Genomic DNA, 13182 nt, shown 5'->3' on the forward strand with positions numbered 1-13182 from the left:
TAGTAGCTAGTGTTCTATTTGTGTTTCTTCTGTTTTTAAGTGTTCTAGTATCCTTTGCTTTCCCTAGGTCTTCAACACTTAGAAGTGGAATTTATTACAAAATTAGTAGAATCCTTTTCTGAACGCTTTAGGCACAAGAGTATTTGTAAATCCCGATGCTTCACAAAGCAGCATCATGGTATGAGAGCAGGCCAGGCACGCATGTGCCTGTGATTGTAAATGGAGTTCACTGTTGGGCTACTCTGGCGGAATGAATGGCTAAATACAACGCTGCAGAATTTCTTCTGAAAACATTACAGGAGCCACAGAGTTTTGAGAGACTAGAGTCAAACTGAAAATAATTTATTGCAGTTATAAATAGCATAAAATGAATTTGCTAATGCTATACCTGCTTTGCTAGCTCAACACATACTTAAACACACGAAAATAGGTAGCTGTACATAATAATCCTGACAGGTAACTGTGGTAAAACATATATACACAAAGAAACACACACATAAACTACATAATAAATAAGGCATATATTCATCTTTTGTGAGAAATACATTCTGTTTGGCTGTGTGTGCAATCAAGTAAAATAATAAAAATCCCATTATGTTAATTATCACATATAACTGTACTCCCCCTCCAAAGCAACAGGATTTCACAGTTGATAGTTAAAGCTCATCTTCATACAGACCTGTAAACAATCTAGAGATGTACTGACAATCCTGGGGCACTTGGACTGGCATGCCAGTTCAAATGGTAGGAAGTATTTGTCCGCTTCAATGAAGCTTGTCTTTGATTTCACAGGTGGAAGAGTGCTTGAACCAGACTTTGCTTCTCCATGAGGGGGACTAAACAGAGTGACTGTATTAGAATACTGTAAAGTGATCACATGAATAGTTCTCACCACCATAATGTTTATGAGTGAAATAAAATATCAAGAAAATTAATGTTAGGAAAGACTAACTTCTAACAGCAGTAATACATAAAGTATTGTTAACACCTTTTATACTTCATGGCTCCTTTGTGGAGCAGGCAAATTGACCCATATGCACTCTATAGGGATATTCAGCGGTACCTACTGGTTTGGAGGCATAGACCTGTTTCCTGTCAAATACCAAAGGACTCCCCTTACTAGACTTGCAAAAGCAACACACTAACAAAACAAAACAAAGCAAAACAAGCTGAACCTTTATCTTAATCTCAGCTTCAGGTAACACCACTTAATTTAAGAGTTCAGTGGTTACCAATGTATCGCACTTGGGTAAATTATCTGAAATTACTAACTGTACAAAAGCAAGAAAATTATGAGCTGTTCAAGTTTTATTGATTACAGCACTTTTAGAAAGGTTGTGCTCAGTAATACTTACCACAAAAGGATAATTAAGAATGGGTCATTTTTCACTAATTTCAGTGCATCAATGCAGTTTGATTTTGGCTCAAAGCCAGATGTTCTAATTTTTCATTTCACAGAATAACTCATCACCTTTACATAAAGCATTCCTAACCTTTTTTGTGCACACATAGGTATCTTTAGATAAAAGGTAAACTATGCTATCTTACACAGACTTGATAAGCAGTACTAAAAAAAGTGAAAAACGTCATAGTCTGCAGTGAAGGCTTACAGAATTCTTGCAGTAGTTCAAATAGATCTTTATAGAACAACTTCATTCAAATACAGCTCCTATGTATGTTCCAAATTAAATCAGATGCTTCAAGGAATGCATTCAATTTCATGTTCCTGAAGTAGAAGAATGAACTGCTAAGAGTTTATTATAAATCCAAATCATGATTGCAGTCCCATGCATTATGGAGTGGGCCTTAAACTAATCAATATAAATTAGTTTCAGCTTTTCAAGAAGCAGGCTGGATTGTGCTGGAGATGGTATCTGTCACCACATTCAAACAGATCTTGTTTAGGCTGCTTAAAAAGGGCACCCAAATTCTAAGTCTTAAGAGTAAATAATTAGTATTAAGACGCTACTTTTTACTGACTAAATCTCTTTTGAAGGTTTAAGAATTTATCCCTACACGTTTTTTCCTGAAAAAAAGCAGAGGTTTGTTTTTCTGTTGGATGCACAACTTTATTTACTGCCCTGTACTGTTTTGCTGGAAGCAGAGCTCTTTTGAACAACACCCTAATCAGATAAGTTGCAGAGGAAGTACATGACTCTTCTGTGTTCTTAAACCTCTCTGATATTCCTATAAAAGCTTTACTCTGAGGAATGAAAGGGCAGTTATCTGTTTCTTATGTCTTATGACAAGACTGTTCCTCATCTAGTGATTATGTCCATTGAAACCATTAAAATTAAGTTAAAAAGAGCACTCCGGAAATAAACCTAGAATTGTTCAAAACAAGGAGCAGGCCACGATGAGATTCCAAAAATGAAGAACCCATACCACAGGAAGCTACTGCATAAGCCTGGAGTGCCTCTTAATTCTCTTAATTGAAAGCTATTTTAAAATGGGCAAGATATTAAATATGGAAGATGATGCACATTTGTCTCTGGACAAGCAACTCAGTAAGCTCATCACACTGCTGATAATGTAAGGGAAGGGGATAGCAGGGAGGAGAGAAGAGAAACTCAAAAGGACTTTTCTTCTTAATGTCAGTGAATTGCTTTGAAACCCAGAAATTATCCCCAAAACCTTCTTCCACCAAGGCATCTACAAAGCATGGGAATTATGAAATATGCTGATATTTATGCATTAGCCATAGAGAAAGGTTAAGGTATGTATCAAACAATGGATTTGGAAAATTATTTTGGCAGCATTTGCTGTGTAATGGTTACATAAATCAGCTCGTCCTTTTCTATTCCCTTCCCCTCCACCCCACTACCAAATACCAGTTCTGTTTAAAAAACAAATAGCAGAACAAAAGGAGCTGTTGTCCATGCAAAATTTCTAGAAAGTGGAAATGTGGATCTGTTCTTCAGTCCATTCCAGGTTAACTGAGATCAGTTACCTTGAATAGGGACTGAAAAAATTTAAAGACTCATCATTAGAAATCCCTTATTAGGGTATTTGAATCTCAATTACAGAAGTAAGAACCTGAAAATAATGTAATAGACTAAGAAGTTTCTCTATTCTAGGGCCTAGAAAAACAGTACATTCTACTGCACCTAAAAAATTTGACTCTACAGTAAGAATAGAGAAGTCCATTAAGGGTTTCCAAGTCCAGCAAAGCCTTCACAGCAGCAAAATGGTATTGTCAAAATAAAGACAGCACTGAAGAAATCAAAATCTATTTAAAAAATGCATATAGGAAGATAAGACATACACATTCTACCCTCCAAGAAATCACAACTTCAGACATTAATAGGGCAGAAATTATGCACCTGAAGTTCAGAAATGGCTCAACCATATTTGTAGAAATGATTTTAATTCTGTGGTCTCATTAGTTTTAGCATGGTATTTAACTACAGGACCGGATATTACTTTTCCATATTCAGTGCCCAGAACAAATATCTCTCACTGAATATTTAATGTAAAGCATTTTTTCTTATCATGCTTCACAATGTGGACTTCTGCTTTATTTATACCACTCTAAGAAAAACCTATTATAAATTCACATTATTATTTTCTGAGACAATCTTGTAGTGCTGGATGCAACATTTTCTAAGCACTACATAAATATTCAATTTATTTTTACAATCTTACTATGAGCTCATTGTCTTGACTTTATTTTGCTGGTGGAAAGCAAATCACAGTCTCAATCAGATGCACCCACTAAGTTTTAGGTGCCCAATTCGATAAGATGGAAGACTAAATTTTTCAGCATATTTGATACTAAGTTTTCCTTTACATCTTCTGAAACAAAGTTCCCGCTGACTTTATTCCAGCTAGAAGTGATTCTATTTTCCAAACCAAAATTGTAGATTTCTGCTCAAATATGCAGGAGATGAAGGAGAAATCATTAACATCCAACTCTGACAGCTGTGGTTTAAATGATTTGCCCAAACCCAAAATCCAGTTACAGGGCAGAACAGAGATCCCCAAGCAGTACCCATCTGCCTAAGAACATTTTCATCCTCAGTTTCACCCACTGATCCAATTCTTTCAATAAGTGGTGTGAGCAGTCCTCACCACACGGCCCTGACTCAGAGTTAGCAATGTACACTGCATGAAGAAGACAATCCTGTGGACCATGTAATGAAATACCAGTATGAGATTCCACAGCTTAGCAATACTTAAAAGTTTGTTGGCAGCAAAGGACTGCTGAATGTCCATTTTTGGTTTTACCTTCACATGCAGAGGAACTGCTTCACAAATCTACACCTATTCCCTAGCAAGGTCCTTTCCAGACACTATCTTTTCCAGTTACATTACTTTTCTCTGCTCATTCCCACTTCCTCACCCCAGTCTCCTCCCACTGATCACTCACTTCAAGTCTTAGCGGCAATCTTCCCCCTTCTCTGAATCTACTTCAAGGCTCTTCCACCGATACACTGAAAGAAATTTCTGTGCCATCGACAAAGATATTTTCCAACTTTGATCCCCATTTCCTATGCGGCCTGGCCAGACAGTACCACCCTGCTCCCTCTAAGCTACCTTCTGCTGCTTCTCCCAAGCCCCATGCCTTGCACCAGAACAGCCAGCCACATAAAGGAACACTACCTGTACATTTCCAGATACCACCAACTACCCAAAATATGTTGAAAATGTTTTTCCAAGTAAGCCCATACTCCCCGTGCAGAATAAGTATGGTACACATTTTAAGATGTTAAAAGCACTATCACTTAATACAATGAACTATCACATACCTTTGCTTTTCTGTTTCAGCCTTTATTTCCTCTGTAAAACGAAACAAAGGCATAGTTATAGAAATGGTATCATAAGAACATAGATTAAATTAAATCACAGAAAACTACTGGAAAACAAAACTATTTAGGCAAACATTTGAAACCAGGATTATTAGAAAACAGAAAATACATGCTTACAGTTTCCTAAGTACCTCTACTTTCCACCTGCATTGATTGCAAACTGTATCGTAAGTACTTCGCAAATCTGTATTCAAAACTGGATGCTGAGATTTGCATCCAGTCATGCCAGCTAAACATCACATCCCTGGAATGCTTCAATGAAGACACTGGCCAGCTCTTTTCACAGTTGACGTATATGTTAATAATACGGAAAACACAAGCATTATTAGAACTATCAATTTACCCATAAAGTATATAAGGTATATACTACTTGATAAACACAGATTATACACAAACATAACCAAACAATCCATCACTGCTAGTTCTTATATGAAATCTTAATGACCAATTATCACCCTTGGTTTTAAACAGTGTTAGATACCACAGTAATGACTAAGGGAGAGGATAAAAGTCTGTAGGCGCCTCTATTTCATACTATTTCAAGCAAATTTTTAACAATACATTTTCAAAATAATTTTAAATTACTGGAACTTATTTTAGGAAGCATCTTTGATTCAAGACTAGTCTTGTCTATTCTCTAGTCATTTTGCATGCTTAAATCATGAGAAATTTCATAAAGCCTAGGTTTTCCAGTGCTGAAGCAATACATAACTTGAAATAAACTGTACAGGATCATGAATGAATATATATTTGTGTGTGTGTGTTTTTAAGAAATCCTCTCAGGAGATCTATTCCAGTATCAAGTCCTGCTCAAACATGCAAAACCATAATCAACTAAACCAAACACTTTACTTTGCTTTTTGTATATAAGCCTTAAACTAGTGGCATGGACTGATTCTGACAAAAACCACACCAACTTAATATTTCTAACTAAGCTCCCACATAGGAAAAACACACTTTGTCTGCATCCTACCCTTCAATTATCATTTCACATGGTCATACTGATTCACTTACCTAACACAGCTTCTCATGCTTGGTATTTTATCACAGATCACTAGCAACAAATACATTTACTAACTGACTTTCCCAACATCAAGAAAACTAAACATATGGAATGCACATCAACTTAAAATCTACATCTTATTTCTGGTAAGACTGATGTTCATATTTACCCCCAGTAAGCCCCAGAGGTTAGGTTCAGCAGTTCATCCCAGGAACAGCTACTCCAGAAGCTGATCAAATCTGAGCTGCTACCCAGGACTAGAGAAAACACGAAAATAATTCCATATTCCAGACACTATGCATTCCTCAGTAAGTAACAATAAAACTCACAGTCAGCAATGTTTCAGTAAAATATAACTTCCTCCCAGATTATGACATTCAATCCTTTTACCTGCTTGAAGACAAACTCCTGACCAACAGAAAGGAGAAGAAACTCTCTTCCTCCCTTCCAGCATCTTCATACCTTCCATTATTTTACCTCTCACTTTAGCATTCACACCCAGGAACTCTGCTCCCTGAGATACTCTGAAGTCTGCCCATCAGACAACATTATCAACCAAAAGATAAAACTGAACTGCTTCTGAGTTTAAATTTTCCAACAAAACTGACCAGAAGTAAAAAACTTATAGAAGTCTCAATCTAATGAAATGTTACTACCATTTCAAGCAGCATTGCCTCAGTCTATTAACGTGAAACTACTGATTTTATAACCTTTGTTAGATAAAAAGAAAGGTTCTTACAGTGGCCGATGTAAATTATTTTTACAAGACTAAAATATTTGTAATTGCAGAGAAGGATGATATGACACTATTAGTATGAATGAGGTAAACCAGCAGACTTGAACCTTACTTTTACCCTTGAGAACAGAGGAAACCTAATTTCTTTCACTGTCTGATTCCTCCCTCTGCTCTCCAAGCCAGAACACAAGTTAATCACAGTACAATTTCACGGTCATGTATCAACCACATCCAGTAGGAAGCACACAAAAATTCAAGAAGCATTATCAGCAGAAAACCAGATCATAATAAAGGTAACTAACAATTCTCATGCTAGATAAATAATCTGTTAAAGACAATGAACCAGAACACCAACCAATGCATTCTTTTAAATGGGAAAAAGTAATCCCTGCAGAACTAAAAATTAGCTAGAAAAGAATGATTAAGCCAGGCTTGAAAACATTCCTTATTTTGCTCTCCCTCTCTCCAAACACACAACTGAAACTGCAACAGAGAGGATCTAAGAGCTGGAAAAGCTTATCATCTCAGAATCACCATTCATTCTGGAAGGGAAGAAATAAAGACGATGTAAGATGCTGAAACAAGGGATGAAAACTGTAGGGAAGGACAACAGCTTCCTGTGTATTATCTGTGATGTAAACACAGATTACTACAAAAAATAGTTCCGATTATTCTATGGCAGAGAAAAAATCCCATGTGCTAAAACGGAACTAACTGCAATTATTTAAAAGTGCAGCAGAAATGACAAAATAAAACCCCTCTGAATCTCCCATTGACACACAGCTCCAGAAGATCTCTTTATACATCTCTATCACAGAATTAATGGAAATACATGAAGCTTTTGCACACAGAAGCTAGAGATGATCACAGAGATAAATTATTTTCCAGTTTTCCAATGGTATGCATCAACTTTTTCACCAAGCAGGTAAAATGAGTCACGTACATGAGTTTCAACATCATTTTCCATTTCATCTACACTTCTACAGGCCATTGTAATTTCAAAGAAATCACTGAAAATGTCTAAGACCTTTGTTGTTGGTTTTGGCTGGGTTAGAGCTAATTTTCTTCACAGTAGGTTGTATATGGTGCTGTGTTTTGGATTTGTGCTGGAAACACTGTTGATAATTCAGGAATGTTTTAGTTATTGCTGAGCAGCGCTTACAGAGAGTCAAGGCCTTTTTCAGTTTCTCACTCCACCTCACCAGCGAGCAGGTTGGGGATACCCAAAGACTTGGGAGAGGACAGACCCACAATAGCCAACCCCTACAGACCACAGGGATATTCCATTCCACAGGGTGTCACACTCAGAAATAAAAAACTGGGGCATGAGGTGTGTGTGCAGCTTGCCTGCTGCTGCTTGGGGACTGGCTGATAATTGGTCACCTGCTGGTGAGCTCCTGCTTTTTTTTTTGCATCACACATGTTTCTTGGGTTTGATTTTCATTGTCATTTCTCCCTCTTTTCTTTTTTCTTTTTTTTTAAATTAACCTATCTTTATCTCAACCCAAAGTTTTTGCACTTTTACCTTTTCACTTCTCTCTTTGATACAAGCCAGTGAGAGGCTGTGTAGGGCTTAGTTGCTGGCCAGAGATAAACCATCACAACAGGCATCCATAATTTCATTCTCACCTCTCCAGCTTTAATTCACTCCTTTAACATGTCATTTGAACTTCAGACTGCTCGTAGTTTTTATTAAAAACCAAGCTAGTTTCCAGTTTTCTCCTTCTTCCTTTGACACCTTATAACCAGCTAATCTCATTTACAACTATAAAATCAACAAATCTCTCTGTAATGACAGTGAGTACCACCAAAAAGCAACATCAAAATGGCCAAGTAGGTCAGGCAGGTGTTGTGGGCAATACTGGATTATAACACTGAACAAAACTCCAACTTAAGACTAATTCATTGTTTACCCTTCTGTTTCCAATTCAAAGTATGATTTAAACCTTAACTGCATTGAAGGGCATCTCTAATAACCTAAATTTCAAGCGGGTATCTTTAGGTATTATTTCCTTCTGATTACCTAAATATGCTGTCATACTAAGTGAAGTATAAATATTCTAGAGTTATACTTTGGCAGAAATCAAGGATTACATTCTCATCAGGTAAGGAATAATTAAATTGTTACCTTTAGGAACACTACAGAGAGCTAAGTTCTATGATATCAACATCAAACTGTACATTAGATTACTGGAGAAAGAATTCTTATGGAACTTGCTATTGGGGAAAATGCAAACTATTTACCATAAAGTGGAAAAATACTTTACAAGTTCATTAAAAAATATTATGCTAGGTAAACCCCACACACCTAAAAGTATTTAATACATCTCTCATTCTGTTTTTCCATTCTTGCATCAGAATTGTATTCAAGAACAAGTACATATTGCATTCCCATTATACTGTATTCTAAACAACTGATGTTACCTGCCAGAAAAGCACATACATAATTCTCAATTCCACAAGGATCTGCACATCTAAAGGCTAATATTCACTGTAAGCATTAAAATAAACGTTTATTAAATATATAATGAATTCAAGGCAGTAAGCAGGGGCATTTTAAAAAACTGTAACCATCCTGGCTAATCAGAATGTAGAACCATCCAAAGCAGCACAGGCTGCAATACTTCAAGGAAATGAGTCAATATTTGGAGTTCACATGACTTACACCATAGAAGATTACCATGAGAAGGAAGCAATTTGCATTCAATTCTTTCAAGTCAAAGCAGGTGGATAAGATCCAAGGAACACGCAGTGAAAATGAATTTAAAGCGCCATCTATATTTAAAAAAAGGTGAAATCCAATTAAAACATTAAAGCCTTGCTTGAATTTACTTTGCTTGCATTCTTCCATCCAAGTATTCTAGTGACTGTCTCCAGTATCATACAAAATATTGTGGCAACTAAATGATTAAAAGACCCCGAATTGTCCCTCTTTAACAATACTGACAATGTCCTTCTCCATGTCAAGGTATACAAAAACTCTGTAATATAAAACTAGAAATTCCATATTTATTTGAAGATAACTTTAAGTAACTACACTCCCAACTATGTAGCAAGATTATTACACATACGGTAACAGTTTAATTTTTAAAAAGTACCAAGTTTGAACTTACAGTAGTAAAGCCACATAAATTTGGAACAGGAACAAAAAAACCAATTTCTCCCTCAATGAGATGAAATTCCAAACAGATCATGCTGAGTACATTTTTCCCCTAACTGGGTTATTAGAATATATTTCTTAGAAAATATCTGAAACTTACTTATTTTCTTGATATCTGTTAGCTTCAAGCAGTGGCAAAAAGTCTTGTCTATTCAGCTAAAGTAAGGAAGTACTGACACCCACAAGCCACTAACAGACTTCATAAAAAACTAAAATAACTATGTCTAAGGAGTCCAAATAATGGAACCGGAGAAACACACAGCAGTTTTTACTTCAAGCTCCACTGCACTAAAAAAATTATGGTCCAGAGAAGCTCTCTGTGGGCAATTTCTGCTAATTTAATACATCCATGAAAAACCAGTAAGTTTATGTAAAAATACATGCTGCAAATTTAGGACTTGCTTTTACCCAGACATTGTCCCTAACATCTAAACCACTTACAGATCTTCCACAAAGCTTAAGATTTGCCAAGAGACAAGTGTCCAGAAAACAGAGAGATTTTCTTGATGCTTCCAGCTGAACCACTCTTCTTGCTCCCACAGAACCTTGGTCTCACTGCATCTGAACTATGAACTACTCCAGTTTCAGTATGTTTCCTTGCGCTGAGGAGGTATGAAGAACTGTCAAACTCAGATTATGGTATTTTCCTCTCCTATTTCTTTTTTAACTGTAGCAGTTAAATTAACTATTAAGTTAGAAGTGTAATTAACTTCAGTAACTTTTAATACATTTATCTGCAATGTCAATGGGTATCAGTGTATGCAATACCTAACAGACAAAAAATGAAAGCTTTATAAAAAGCCTCACTGGGATCTCAAATCAGCACAGAATAATTAAACAGTTTAATATAACACTGTATGAATCTATTCCCCTAGATTATCAAATCAGGTTGACCTGCCTAAAACTGGTAACAGTGTATGCAAATTCATGATAGGAAGATAGTACTGAAATGACCAGTATTTTGGGTAGCCTGCAGAAAAACCACTCATTATGAAAGCTGAAATTGTATCTTAAATGGAATTCCCAAGATACATATGACACCACTATGTCTTCCTCTAAATCCTGTAAACAGCTTTTTCCATCGTACCTTCCATGATGCACTGAAATCTCTCCTCCCTTCCCTCAAACCCTCTTCAACACAGTGTCTAGAAGATGGACAAAAAAAGCCTATTTGTGGGAGTCCAAGAGGCTGACAGCGGCACTGGGCCTTTAGGGTGCAGTTTTTGTTCTGTTTCAATCCAGGAAGCTAACCTAAAGAAAAATGGGATTGGAAGATATGCAGATGCAAGTGCAAGCACAATACAGCATCAAAGTGTGAATTTTTCCTGTGTCCCTATTGTAAAATATCACAAGTGTTTCTTCTCTCTCAGAAGTTCTTCCCTCTCCTGAGTCCAGACTTTAGCCAGACAGGCCTTTGGTTATAGTTTATTTACACATCTGTACAACTGCTGGTTCTTGCTGGGGTTAATTAACTTTTCATTATACCTAGTCTCCTCTGTCTGTAAAATTATAGCTCACACAGGTATGGCACAGGGACAGGAAATAGCAAAGTTCTGTACAGATTTAAGAAAATCACTGCTGTGGTTTTCATTTAGCATTTATATAATAAGAAATAATTCTTGTACAGACAAATAAAAGAACCTCAGGAGTATATCTGAACACTTTCACTTGCTTTCCATTCCAACATATTATACTGTTCCAACTTCATGTTTGCAGGTATCGAAGGAGTAACCAAGCAAGCAGATTAATCACTATTTAAGCAGCAGCATTCCAAACAAACAGCCGTTATATTTTGAGTCTAATAACTCTTGATGAAATTCTGTGTAAATCCTTCTTGTACTCTACAAAATCCTGAAACCCTCTAATCAAGTGAAATGCTAAGTCATCTCATTATTTTGGAAAAACATGGAGTAGTAACCTTTCAATCATGTAGAGAAATATTTACATGTACATACACACAAAGTAAAAACTCAAAAGTCACAAATACAGACTTTGGTAAGGTGCTTCAACTTTAGATGACACTAATTCCTCTGAAGAGTGCTAATACAGGAAAGGAATAGTATCTGTTGTTACCTCCCATGCCATATTTTCTGCTATGCTACAGATTTGCAGCAAATCCTGTCAAAGTGTTTCTCTACTTTTATACCTGCACTTCAAAAGTCATTATGTCTTATGGTCCTTATTGGTTTTTTAATCTTTCAAGCTGTCTTCTCCTTTATTCTCGGTCTTCTTTTTAGCCATTTTTAGACACTAATACAGAACTACAGGTTCTCCCTAGACCTGCTCACAATACACCATTCAGGAATATGCAACTCTGGTGTAAATTTAGAAACCTGAATGTACAACCTGTCTCGATTCAGTCAAACTCCTTCAGTTTATTAGATATGACATTTTAAAATACAGAATCACCGGCCAATCTATACAAAAGCAGAAACTACTCTAGTGGCCTCATTCTGTTGAAAATTAATTCAGAATAATTCAATCCGGTGGGGCTTTATAACTAGATTTCCTGTAATAATCCTTCTATTTGCTAAAACAAGTTGAGACTACTGTCAAGTTGCTTCACTACTTGAGGAGTGGTGACACACTTACAGGTCACACATTACCAAGGATAACTAACTGCAGTCATTCTTAGTAGCATTTATTTTCTAACATGTGGCTGAAAAGCTCATTTCCTACAGCAGTAAATCCCTCTGCTTCCCCTCATTACTATATGGGTCCTCATCCTTTATTAAATCTACATCGAACTCGAGCCACACCCAAATTTGTGTCTTTTCTTAAATCAGTATCAAAGAGCGGAAATAGACTTTTTATTTACATATTTAAACAATTACAAGAGGATAGCCATGTGTATTTAGTTTAATCAAGCACGGCATACCTTTCAAATACCTTGTGCCAGCCTTTTGGCACCTCTTCTCACAGCCTCTGAATCAGTTTCATGCTCAGAATTGGTGGCACATGTCGCTGAAAAGGTCCATTAACATAAAAGCAGTTTGGTTGCTTACCAAATACACAGTGACCTAACCAGACTGTAAAAAGGATCTTGCCTACAGAGACAGTTTTCCAATGTGCTTTAATCCAGTCTATCTGAGGGCGACCACCAAAAAAAAAGTGGTTCCTCCTATTCCACTGTCTGTTTGTGTGTATTTGCAAACTCCTTACACAATAGCTATCCAGGCACTGTGTTTAAACAGCCTGACAATTTTAGTTTTCATTGGGTCAGAGAGCTATTTCAACTCACTGTAGACCTGCATGACCCTGAGTTGCCATACCTCATGTGCATCACATGTTTCGGGAAGGAAAAGCTGGAACACAATTGCCCATGGCAGTGTACACCAAAAAACGAACTGTAACAAATATACTGCAAACCCCTATGAAGTTTGCACTCTATGTCTCATCATTACTGCTATTTGGGTAATGAAGTTTTGACAGGACAATAATGTTTCTTTATCACATAAGTGGGGGACGGAAGCCT

At 36.6% G+C, this 13182-nt stretch overlaps 1 protein-coding gene across 1 annotated transcript in view; it reads right to left on the bottom strand.

Annotated features, from left to right (window-relative positions):
* ARFGEF1 (ARF guanine nucleotide exchange factor 1) overlaps nucleotides 1-13182 on the bottom strand; it is an 87529-nt gene that overhangs the window by 56357 nt on the left and 17990 nt on the right. Inside the window, exons 2-3 of the mRNA XM_082303196.1 lie at nucleotides 4749-4779; nucleotides 680-836 (exon numbers count right to left, since the gene is read on the bottom strand). Coding sequence (XP_082159322.1) covers nucleotides 680-836; nucleotides 4749-4779 — 188 coding nt within the window. The remainder of the gene's footprint in view (nucleotides 1-679; nucleotides 837-4748; nucleotides 4780-13182) is intronic.

The sequence above is a fragment of the Coloeus monedula genome (assembly GCF_965178545.1).
Source record: "Coloeus monedula genome assembly, chromosome: 1".
Classification (NCBI taxonomy): domain Eukaryota; kingdom Metazoa; phylum Chordata; class Aves; order Passeriformes; family Corvidae; genus Coloeus; species Coloeus monedula.